The sequence below is a fragment of the Cnephaeus nilssonii genome (assembly GCF_951640355.1).
Source record: "Cnephaeus nilssonii genome assembly, chromosome: 20".
NCBI lineage: Eukaryota > Metazoa > Chordata > Mammalia > Chiroptera > Vespertilionidae > Cnephaeus > Cnephaeus nilssonii.
The window spans coordinates 32980149-32992754 of NC_137091.1; the positions used below are offsets into that span (position 1 = coordinate 32980149).

General features: G+C 44.1%; 1 protein-coding gene across 7 annotated transcripts in view; it reads right to left on the reverse strand.

The window, feature by feature from the left end:
• The window catches only part of ANKRD11 (ankyrin repeat domain containing 11), a 248442-nt gene that overhangs the window by 40791 nt on the left and 195045 nt on the right, over positions 1 to 12606 (reverse strand). For all 7 annotated transcript variants that reach the window (XM_079800360.1, XM_079800356.1, XM_079800354.1 and 4 more), the window contains one exon: positions 5830 to 5968. In XM_079800360.1, coding sequence (XP_079656486.1) covers positions 5830 to 5856 — 27 coding nt within the window. In that variant the 5' untranslated portion in view covers positions 5857 to 5968. The remainder of the gene's footprint in view (positions 1 to 5829; positions 5969 to 12606) is intronic.

A 12606-nucleotide genomic window follows, 5' to 3' on the forward strand; every position in this document is an offset into this window, starting at 1 on the left:
TTTTAAAAAAGGGGCTCTGTGTGACTCAGCAGGTCCCTTCTCTGGTCCTAATCACCTCTCTACAAGAAGGGATCAACTAGCTCTGCTTGTGGGAATTCAATGAAGGCTATTATAACCAGAAAGCCAGAATATAAGAAAGTGGTATCAGCATAAAGGGCCTAGACAACAGCCTCAACCACTGCCCATCACTTTCTAGTCACCAAAGCATATAGAATTATTTATTTAAAAAAATACATTTTTATTGATTTTTTACAGAGAGGAAGGGAGAGGGACAGAGAGTTAGAAACATCGATGAGAGAACCATCGATCAGCTGCCTCTTGCACACCTTCCTACTGGGAATGTGCCCGCAACCAAGGTACATGCCCTTGACTGGAATCGAACCTGGGACCCTTGAGTCCGCAGGCCAACGCTCTATCCACTGAGCCAAACCAGTTAGGGCTAGAATTTTTTTTTTTTTTAATTCATAATTCAAACCTGCAGCCACACCTGAACCATGCCATCAATCCTTGCTAGTCCCTGGGCCTGCCTGCACAGGTCTTCAACTGCAATCCTGGAAGCAGCATTAGTGAAGGGGCCTCGCCCTGACCCAGACTCCTCCTGAGAGCTGACTGGAGCATTTGCTGCAAGTTCTACCCACCCACTCACCCCCAAAAACTTCATAGGTCAGAATCACAAACTCCTCACAATTTAGAGATTTACAGATGAAAACACCAAGCAGCACAGGGAATTTAAGAAATACACTCAAAGTCCCACAGTATCTCACCAGGATACATCCCAGACAGGCTCCTGTGCCCTCCCCTCTATGGCCTTCCCTGGTCAACTACACTCCTGAGTGTCCTCAAACTCCAGAGAAGTAAGTAGTCCTGTGACTCCGCGGGGAGGACTACAAGCTGACTTTGCTTTGTGGCCTGTCACTGTGGTCAGTTATGGTCATGAGTAGGACTACATGAGGGGTCCTGGGAATCCTCCCAGCAAATCACGGAAGCGGGAGTGGTCGCAAGGCCCTGACTCACCTATGCTATGTTGATAGAATGGGCCTGGCTACCTGCTGGAGTGCATCTGTAAAGGGTCCTAAGGGAGGCTGTGATACCCTGTAGAATCACACCCTTTCTGCAACTGAGGGAAATAGAGAATTTTAAATACAAAGAATCTTCCTTTATTCCAAACTCCCCTTTGTATACGAAGCTGTTCAAGTTTAGAGAGGAAACATGTTTGGGTAATAGCTTAACCAGAGGAATTCTTAATTATTTGAAAATATTTTACTTGGATGTGCTTCTTTATGAGTGACCAAATGTGGTTCCTCAGATAAACTGGGCTCTCACCCTTGAACTCTGACCATGATGGGAGGGGCAGGTGCTGGGCTCCCTTCACCTTCTAACCTGTAGCCACACTTGCTGCTCACCAACATCCACATCCAACATCTTTGCTGCGTAACAGAATTCATCTTTATTCCATGGCAGTGGCAAGTCAGGAATGGGCAGAACCTAAGTCTAGCCATGTAGTGCGAGAAGAGAGCCACAGAGCAATGGGCCCAACCTTGCCCTTCTTCTTGACTACACTTTGAGATGCAAGGTGATCAGGTGCCCAGCGCAGTGCAGATTGATCAGGCCTTCCTGCTCCATGTGGCTAAAGCATCCTACCCCACTCCTTCTTCTTTTAGGAGTCTTGTCATAATGCATCAGCCAAGTCCTGAGAGTCCTAGGGTCACACTGTGGATGGCATGTTCCCTTTACAGCCAGAGGTTTCACAGTGGTGTCACTTTCCCATGATGCCACCTTGCTCTCCCTCTGCCACAGTCCAGCACTCAGTGAGTGAGCAGAAGCCCCTTCCTCATCATGGTGTTGGGTTCTAAGAAGTTCTGCAGATGCCAACAGAAGAGAGAAATATTTTCCTTTCACAAACAGAGGACAGCACCCCCTCCCCCCCAACAGTCACAGCAGCCAGTACTTTCCCATCTTACAGAACCAGGGTGATCATGATTTCAGTAAATAAGTAAGTGTCCTCAAACACTCTAATGAATGAGCTCACATTTCAGCACTGCTGAATAAATACCCTAGATATCAGAGACAAGTCTTATAAGGTAAGAATAAAATAAGAAAATCTTAAATTTTCCTCATTCCAAAGACACATTCAGGTGTTGACAAGAGGCAGCTGCCAGTTCTTGATGCTTCTGGCAGAGAATCATCAAGGGGACCTCAGGGGACAAGCAGGGCCCATCTGTGTGTGGTTCCAGTTGGGAAGCAGCATGCTAATGTTCAGACTAAGGGATGGAAAACTGTAAAGAATCAAAAGGCTTATGAAGGAAGCTTGGAGAGAGTAGGCAATCATCTAAACCAACCTAAACAATATTTACTTATAAATTTTTTTCAAGTTGTGGGAAAACTTAACCATATAAAAAGTTAACAAAATAGTATAATTTGAAGCAAGTAGCAGACATCATACAATTTCATCATGAATACTGTAAGTGGTAAGATGTTTTACAACAAACCTAGCAGTGAGTCAGCAGCAGGTGCTTGGGCAGGCTGAGCCTCCTCAGACGACCTGCTAATGAAAGGCTGTCCTGCTGGAGTGGCCTGCTTGCTTTTCCTAGACAGATAGCCAGACCTGCTTCGGTCCTAGGAAAGGCCAGGGCACAGCATGTGCAGCCTGTGCCCAGCCCTAACAGAGACCTGGCTCTGGGGCACGCTCTGGCCAGAGTTTCTGGAAGGATATTGAAGTAGTTCCTGACACACACTCATATTCACCTGGACATGGAGTGTTCAGGATGCGAACATGACAAACCACGTCAGGGTGAATTTGCTTTGATTAGGCATGGATGTGCAGGGTATTTCCAGCTTTCACCACAGACCGTGTTGTTCTTGGCAAGCCGCCCCCAACCTTGACTAAGTGTTGCAGAGACCAGCCTGCTATGGACTGGGTCACGTGCAGCAATTCCTGATGGTCTATGAAACAGAAGATTCTTAGGCAGCTCGGTGGTCTCTGAAGGAGGCTCAATAGCCTCTGTCCAGTCAGGGCACAGACAAGGAAACTCACTATTTGCCACTCAGAGCCCCAACTTCTGGAGCCTTCTGCCATGTCCACCTTATAGAGCAAGCTGGACCACATCTTCCCAGCAGAGGGCGCTAAAGGAACATGCAGAACCAGGATGCAGGGCAGTCTCCAGCTCTGTTGCTCTTGAGGACCCTAGCCTCAGACCAAAGGGACCAGCATCTATCTTAGTCACTTATCAGAGTTAATAATTCTCCCCTGTGTGGCTTCTCCCCCTTTCTGACAGCTGGAGGTACAGCCTTGCAGTGGGGGCAGGACCTACCAAGAGATATGTGTCTCTCAGAGAAATGGCCTCATCCATCTTAGCCCGTATTTCTGAGCAAGAAATGCTCCTACAGTTAGTATGGAGTTAATACCCAGTTCAGATTTCCTGCTGATCAGGAAGTGCAAGTAGAAAGAAGACAGGTTAACAGGTAACTAACTAATAATGGCCTCCAGACCTAGTAGGGCCAGGCAGAGGGCCTCCCATTGGTGTACATGGTACACAAAGATCAGCTAGTTTAGAGGCTCCTAATACAAGTGATACCCGACATACCCATGAAACCAGAATCATCTCATTGGAAAATCTAGTTTTGTCATATTAACAGAGCAGATTTATAAGAAAGTTATTAAAATTGGACCCCAAAAGGAAAATAAACATAAAAGGGCAAGTACTATATTTAACTTATATTTTTGTAACATAGTCCTTGCTTGGAAAATTCTGTTTTCTAAATGGTCTTCACTTTTTTCCTACTTCACAGTAATTTTCTCTACATCCTGACTCACAGATAGTAAACATGAGCACTCCTGGGATGCCCCAAGAATCTTCTGGACACCTCAGAGAACTAGCATGGACACTTCCTACTAAGAAGATGCTAACCATCAACAGACTAATCTGTGAGGCCTGCTGGAACACACAAACCTAGAAAGCCACCATCAAAATAAAATGGACCCTTAAAACCTATATAATTTATTAACCGATGTCACCTCAATAAATTCAGTTAAAAAAATTTTTTAAGACATAAAATAGGCCTTGTAAAGAAATCCTACCAACCAGACAGGGTGGGCAGCCAAGATCGTCCACCCCTAGGCATGCTCCACAGAAATGCAGATGCATCAACCTCTGCTCAGGCAGCACATTCTCTCAGGAGATGGGAGCTCAGCACTATCTCCTTGACTCTGAAAGCAAGACTCCAGGAACACACAGGACCACCCCATAGCCCCAACTTCTGGAGTTTTTCAGACCCCCACATCCAGGCAGCCAATAACCAACAGCAACAGCACACACTCCACAACTAGAACTGGCACGGGCATTAATAACAGTAGAGGGTATCCAGGCCTGGCCTGATCTTCTCTGGACCTAAAGCCTGAGTCACAGAATCCCTGTGAGCACCCCTCCAATCTGGCAGGAGCCCCTTGTCCACACACGTACCCACATCCTCCCTCTGCTCCACTGCTCCATGGCCCCTCCCCTTGCAAACTCATCCCTTTCCCACCCCCAATGTGCCTACTCAGTGACAAAAACCATGGGCTTGGTCCATACCACTTTCCTCATATCCCAGCCAGCAAAATCATACCCATTTCACTGGCTTTTAACTAACCACAGTATCTGCACAGCTACCATGAACCTGCTTCTTTTAGGAGCACGTGCACAGGAAGGTGTAAGTGAAGGACCTGTGACCTCATGAATAAAAGCTGTGACACAGATTATTTTTCCAGGCTGCTCCCTCTGCCATTTCTCCCAATTTTCTTACATTTACCTTGTTTCAGTACTTGACACATATCCCCACATGCAGGAAGCCCCAACCCATGCCCCATCTTTGCAGGGCTTCTGTTCCTTGTCCTATGGCTGCATTGTGGGAGAGCCTGGGCCCACCTCACAGCTCTGTGGGTTCAACCAGACTCTGTGGCCTTCTGCATGCTCTGTGACCTTTTTCACCCCTGGCATGCAACTGGCCTACAAGTTTGCAGAACAGAAAGATGACCAGCAGGCTAGGAAGGCCCCTGGGCACTAGGATCAAGAAGAGAGTGTGGGCCAGCAGGAGAGAGGGCAGGTTATTGCCTAGACACAGCACGTGTCCCAGTGAGCAGCTCTAGATGGAACCAACTTAAAAGTGTACACACCAAGTATTATTAACCCCTGACATGTACACATTCGAAGGCACGGAGACATGCACGCACATGCTCAAACACACACATGTGCACACATACTCACACACATTTACACATTCACACACAGACACATGTACACCTATACTCATGCCCAGGATTGACCTGCACTCACTGGATCCTGTTTTCAGTGGTCCCTTTAGATTTTATTTCAAATAATTTGGTTTAATTTATGTTTTTGTAGCCCTCATGGAAAACATGTTTATCCTCCAACATGGAAATGCCTGAAAGCCTCATGACTAGATATACACTTGGAGGTTCCCTGGGCATGCTGGGGCCCAGGGAGCATTTCTGCTATGCACACTTATGTGAATTCTCTATGTGCTAATCTTTCTGTCATCTCCAAGTACCCTCCTGAACATTAGATAAAGAGAAGAAGCTGTGAGGCCTTGCTATGGGTCACCCCCCAGGACTGCAGTAGGACTCCTAGAACGGGTTTGAGGCCACCTCCCAGGTGGAGCCTGTTGTCAGCAGACCCCTGAGGATGGGTGTCAGGGACACTTTCTGTGGGAGAAGAGTTGGCAGATATGATATGGGAAGGGTTCAAGTGAGAATGACGTGGAGGCAGTCAGGAAGGAGCCAGGGGACAGGAGACAACAGGAGGGACAGAGGCGGCGCTGGGCTCCTGGTACCTGTGTCTGAGTCCTTCTGCTCTCCATTGGCCCCCACTGTGAAGGGCAGCTTCCGTTTGGTTGCTCTCTCTCTCACCTCCTTCCCTCCATCACTGCGGTCCAGCTTTGGGGTCTTGGTTAGAGAAACTTTATCTTTATCCTAGAAAAGAAAGTAACACTTTCAGATATCATTTACAAATTAGTCTCAACTCTTCACACCCACTATGGTCTCATTTATGTGCCAGTTAAAGCAAACCTCTTATTTGGGCAATTAACAGCCCTTCCTGCCCACCAGGATTAGGTGTGCCTATTGGCTTCCTCAGTCTTCCTCTATAGCAGTAGTTCTCCCACAGGTTGAGAACCGCTAGCAGGGTCGCCTAAGACCATCGGAAAACACAGATATTTACATTACGATTCATAACAGTAGCAAAATTACAGTTATGAAGTAGCAACGAAAATAATTTTATGGTTGGGGGTCACCACAACATGAGGAACTGTATTAAAGGGTCCCGGCATTAGAAAGGTTGAGAACCACTGCTCTAGAGGGCAGATAGCCAAGCTCACCCAGTAGGCTCCTCACAGACCAGAGCTGCCGTTGAGCCCTGTCCATGATCAAACATGGCCCCACTTCTTGTCCTGAACCAGAGGAGTCTTGAGAAATTGCGGCTAACAAATATTATTGTAAGTATGAGGAAAGCAGAGCATACAGAGACACAGTTGCCCCGGAACCCATTTTCCCAGGGAAAAGATCCAGGTGCAAGAGCCTTAAAAAGGTGTGTGGACAGGTGGCATCCTGATTTTCAACATAAACTCTCCCTGTGGAATAAAGGGGCCCAGCCACCCAACTTGCCTGGGTCTCCCACCATACAGGAGTGTATCCATCCCCCAAGAGACTGCACTTCTCCCTTCCTATGAATGAACTGGATTCTCCTCCTTCCCTGACATCCTCTGCATAGTTCCACATGGCCTCACATGACCCCCAGAGCTCATGCTATCTCTGGCACCACTACAGGCCCGTGACACTGTGAAGCTGTCTTCAGGACAAATCCTGCAGAGCAAGCATCAATCTCAGAGCAGAGGCCACATCTGTAAACCTGAGTGCAGATGACCCACCCCAAAGCAAGAGCTAGCTGGAGAGTGGGCAGGACATGTCTGTCCTCATCACCCCCTTCCTTGCACTAGTCTCAGGGCTGGTTTGTCCTGCAGGGTGAGTACTAGCAAGCCCAAATTCCAGCCCCACCCTTACAAGCTGGCCAATCTTGTGCAAGCCTAGCACTGTGTCTGCCTTGATGTCATCATCTGTAGAATAGAAGACAGTGCCCACCTCAAGATGATAAATGGGAGATCTCAATGTTTGTCGGGCATGTAAATTCAGCCGCTCACCATGCAGTGCTGTGCCATATGAGGTGAGGTCACATGAGGATAGGGTAGTCCGATCCCAAAAAGCAGTGTGTGTGTGTGTTAATAAAATAGGCACTTTGTGGCAAGAGGAGCCCCTGCTTTGCTGTCTGCAGCAGGTGGACACCCTGAACCCAACCCCTCCATGGATAGCACCATAAGAGGTGGGGGTATTCCCAGGAGAAGCTACCTCCCTGCACCAAATATAACTGAATTCCCTCCTCCTGTGGCCCAAATGATCCTCCAGCTTGATCATTCAGCCACAGCATCCACCAACCTTAGCAATTGAGAGACATCCCCAAGTGACCAGGGAGATCTCTGCCAGAACATGCTGCCAACTCTGAGGGCATCTGGAGTACAAAGAAGGGCCACCAGGCAGAGCCTGAGCTATGGACAATACTGCTGGGATGAGGAAGGACCCCTGGAAGATAGAGCCTAACAGATGCTAGACATGCCATCTCACCCTACCATGTACCTGAGATGTCAGGATGCAGCCACACCTGTCACTACCTGTACCTGCCATCACAGAACTGGGAGAAGAATGGAACCCATTAGCAAAAACCCCAAACTGTAATAAACACCTGCCTACCAAAAAAACTCCTGGCCCAGTTGGTGAATCTGATCTATAGATATATTACAAATAATAAAGTATTCAGGAATGCAAGAAATAAAAAGATCAATGTAATTCACCACCTGGAGAAAATAAAATCATATGATCATTTCAATAGCTGCAGAAAAAGGCCTGTGATAAAATTTTACATTAATTCTGACACTAAGTCTCAGCACATAAAAAGAAGGGACAGTCCTCTACCTGACAAAGGGGGTTCAGGAACCTTCTACTCAAGTGCAGAAGATTGGGTGTTGTCCTGAGGAGGAATGAGGGGGGATGTATCTAGGCAAGGTTGCCTATAATCACCTCATCTATTGAGAAGCAAAACATTTTTTTTTAAATGAGCAAAGGACATGAATATGTACTTTGCAAAAGAAAATATCCATATAGCCAATTAACATTTGGAAAGGTGTTCTCAGCATTAGGAAAATGCAAATTAAAACTACAAGATCTAAATAATCCCACTAGAATGGCTAAAATAAAAAAGACTAACAGTATCAAATGTTGACAAGGATGTGGCAGAAAAACTAGAACTTGAGTTGTTGCTGGTGGGACTCAAATGGCAAAACCACTTTAAGAGTTTCTCATAAAGTTAATGAAATTAGCGCATATGTTCACAACTGGTACAGTGATGTTTATAGCAGTTTTGTTCACATAGTAAAATAATGAAACAACACAATTGCCCCTTAAAAGGGAAATGGATACATTTATTCTAGTGTAGTCATAAATGGAATATTCTACAACAATAAAAAAAATATGGTTACATGCAACAGCGTAGATAACTTCCATGACACCTCTAGGAGAAAAATATTAATGCATGAGTAATCACATCATGGCACTTCTGGGCCACAAAAATAAAATCTCCTCTGGAACTAGATTTGGCTCAATTCCTTTCCCCCACCCACCCACCCACCCACCCACCCCAAAGGCTAACAAAGTATTAATCTTAAAATGATTGATTGTATACCTGAAAAATCCAAAGAAATATATAATTAAATAGCAAATTAGTATATAAATTAAAGAAGTTGTTAGATACTGGAATTGATTTTTATTTCTTACAAACAATTAGAAAATGATATCAAAATATCAAATACATAGAAATAAATCTAACAAAAGATGTTCAAGCCCTCTATATAAATAGTTACAAATCATTACTGAGAGAGAAAAAAGACAAAAATGGAAGCATATGTTTATGATAACAGAACTCACATTGTTAATCTGGCAATTCTCCCCATTTATCTTTATATTTAAAGCAATCCAGTTAAAATCCCAGTAGGCATTATTTTGGAAATCAGCTTATTCCAAATGCACGTAGAAAAGCAAAGGGTCAAAAATAGTAAAGATAACTCTGAAAAATAGCAAAGTTCAGCCAACTAAATTACCAGAGATCAAGACTATAAAATTACAGTCATCACAACAGGTGGTCCTGGACCAAGGACCAAAGGTTTGGAACAAAGAGTACAAATTGGAACCCCACCTAGCTGGTGACAAAGCCTCTGCTTCAACACAGTGAAAGGAGAGGAGGTCTTTTCAGTAAGTGACAATGACCATGTGAACATCCATAGGGGAAAAAAGTAATCTTTTCCCTTAACTTATACCACAAAACAATAATTAATTCCAGATGAACCCCAGACTGAAAGCTTTTAGAAGATAGTAGAGGAGGACATCTTCAAGACTGGGAAACAACAGAAAAATACAAATAAAACCACAGGATACCCCTACATACCCACTGGCATGACTAAAATTAAACTGACACCAAGTGTTAGCAAAAATGTGAGTTAATCTGAACTCTCACAGCTTTTGGGACTGCAGAACTGATACAATAATTTTGACAAATTATTAAACCACTGGGGGGGGGGGGGGGGAGAGAAGCAATGTGCATGTGTTCATGTCATTACTCTGTTATATTCCAAACTAAAAAGAATTCAAATGTTCACAGGAGAAATGGATAAATAAGGTGCTGAACATTCATACAATGGAATACTACACAGCAACAAAGGAAGAGAACTGCTGCTAAGAAAAAGCCTGTAAATCAGATGTAAACGTTGAACAAGTGTTCTCATGTAGATCCCAACAGCAAAAACTTATCTACAGTAATAGATGTCAGAACAGAGTCACTTTGGTCAGGAGTGCTACAGATTGCACAGAAAGGCTCCCAGGAGACTGACAATGCTGGTATGTGTTGATCTGGATGGAGGATATCCCAGGTTTTAAAAATTAACTATATGACATGCATTGATATGTCACTAAAAAAGTTCCAAAAGTTTAAAAATCGAAGCTCCTCACCATACTAGCTGTACAGGGAAAAGCAAACACCTGCACTGCAGCTGGAGTGCGGTAGGGGCTCAGCCCTGAGCTGTACAGCAGGAACACAGCTCTCCGGAAAGACCTGAGTTCAGAACCTTGCTGAGTAGCTGGGCTGGGGCAAAGTGGAGCTTTCCTCACTAGTAAAATAGGAATCACAATAGGAACCAAATGTACACATTACAACATGTTTTCGTTCGCAAATGGTAAAAGAATACCTAAAACATTCAACCTAATCAGCCATTTCCGTGTCAGACTTTGATATGCCATAAAAACCTATGTCCTATTCAGGGTGGTAAGAGCTGAATAGGACAACCAGATGGTGACCTGGTTGGCCCTTCTCATCTCATAGTATCCTTCACAATAAATTGGGGGGGGGGGGGGGAGGGGCGGCGCATTTGCGCGCGAGGGGAAGCTCCACGCACATCATGTACAAAGAAAGGCAGGCCGGCTTGTAATTCACCACCACACCATGCTTTCCACACAGAGGAGAAAAGAAAGGTGTAGTACTGTTTGGAGGATGGTCATGGTTCACTCGGTACATTCACCCTGGAACTACCTTAACTATGGTTAACTAATCTATAAATGGCCAACAGCAAAAGAATCCAATAGGAACAAAATTGTATTAGCCACTAAAAACAGCATAAATATGCCAATCCAATTGTTCCACCTGCATTTGTTGAAAAGACTACCCTTTCCCAACTGAGTTGCCTCAGTATCTTTGCTGAAAAGAATTGACCTTACGTGTGTGGGGGTTTCTATGTTCCCCTCATTGATATGCCTGTCCTAGGCTAATACCACACTATCTTATTATTATAATTCTACAGAGTCATTTTCAACCAGTGTGCGTAAGAGTTTTTAAAATATGCAATATCTGACTATTCAGTCAGGGGCACTGACTTCTTTTCCCTTAGATTATTGTAGGAAATAGGCCTCTGTGATCCATCTTCAGCACAGTCAACTTTTAATGGAAACAGTTACTGAATATTCCCAGGGCAAACAGAATATAGAGAGAAGAGGAGAGGGTATAAGAACAAAATCTGTATATATGACAAACAGCACATTTTCCAGGAAGATCCACCTAGACAATGGGAGGTGGAGACAACTAGAAAAGGCCTCAGCCCATTTAAAAAAAAAAATAACCCAATAGGAGACAATAAGACCCAGGAGACGTATGAGGAAAACTATTAATGCCATAGTACTCAGCCAATGAGGAACAGGAGAAGGGACTCTCACACCCTAGGAATAAATACCCTGTCCTCACTGCTCCGTGTATGCCTGGTTCAATCAGACAACTGCTCTTGCAAGACTGTATTAAAAGTCTTGTTTTCACCATACTTTATGTCTCCGAGTCCATTATTTGAATTCAGACAGGTCAGCATTTCTCACAACTATCAAATAAATAAATAACTGCCCTGGTCAGGTGGCTCAGTCGGTTGGAGCATCGTCCTATATACCAAAAGGCTGTGAGTTCAATTCACGGTTAGGGCACATAGCGAGGTGTGGGTTAGATCCCCAGTTGGGGCACATACAAGAGGCAACAGATCAATGTCTCTCTGTCTCTCAAATCAATAATTACAAAAAAACCCCACAAATAACACATATCCTCGGGTAAGGATGAAAAAAGTAATAATAGCCAACATAATAGTCATCTATGAATGATTCAAAAGTATACCTCTTTGACTGGACAAAAATCATACACCTATGGATAAGGACAACGGGGGGGGGGGGGGGAACCGGGTGATGGGGAGATATGGGGGGAAAAAAGGAGAAACAATTGTAATAATCTGAACAATAAAGATTTATTTAAAAAAAAAAAGAATACCTCTTTTTTGGTCAAATTGGCAAAAACAATACTTTTTGGTGTGCCACAGAAGATTAGTAATTAGTTTATGCCATGAGATGAAAGGATTGAAAATCGCTGCTCTATAGTAAGGACTGAAATCAGACTGTTTATGTCCTCTAACATTTTTTCTTCTTTTCAAAGTGCTTTTGAAGTTATTCTAGGTCCTTTGAATTTCCATATGAACTTTGGAATCACCTTATAAATTTCTACCTAAAAGCTTACAAGAATTTTGAGTGGCATTATGCTGAATCTATAGGATGGTATCTAAATAATATTGAGAGTTTCCTGACAAATGAGTATGGTATAACTCTCCATTTGTTTAGGTCTGCATAATTTCTCTCAGCAATGTTTTGTAGCTTTCAAGGTACAAGTCTTGCACATCTTTCACCAAATTTATTCCTTAAGAATCCATATTTTGCCCGGCTGGTGTGGCTCAGTGGTTGAGTGTGGACCCATGAACTAAGTAAGAGGTCACCAGTTTGATTCCCGGTCTGGCCACATGCCCAGGTTGCAGACTCGATCCCCAGTAGGGAGCCTGCAGGAGGCAGCCAATAGATGTTTCTCTCTCACTGACATTTCTCTTTCTATATACCTCTCCCTTCCTCTCTAAATAAATCAATAAAAAAACATATATTTTTAA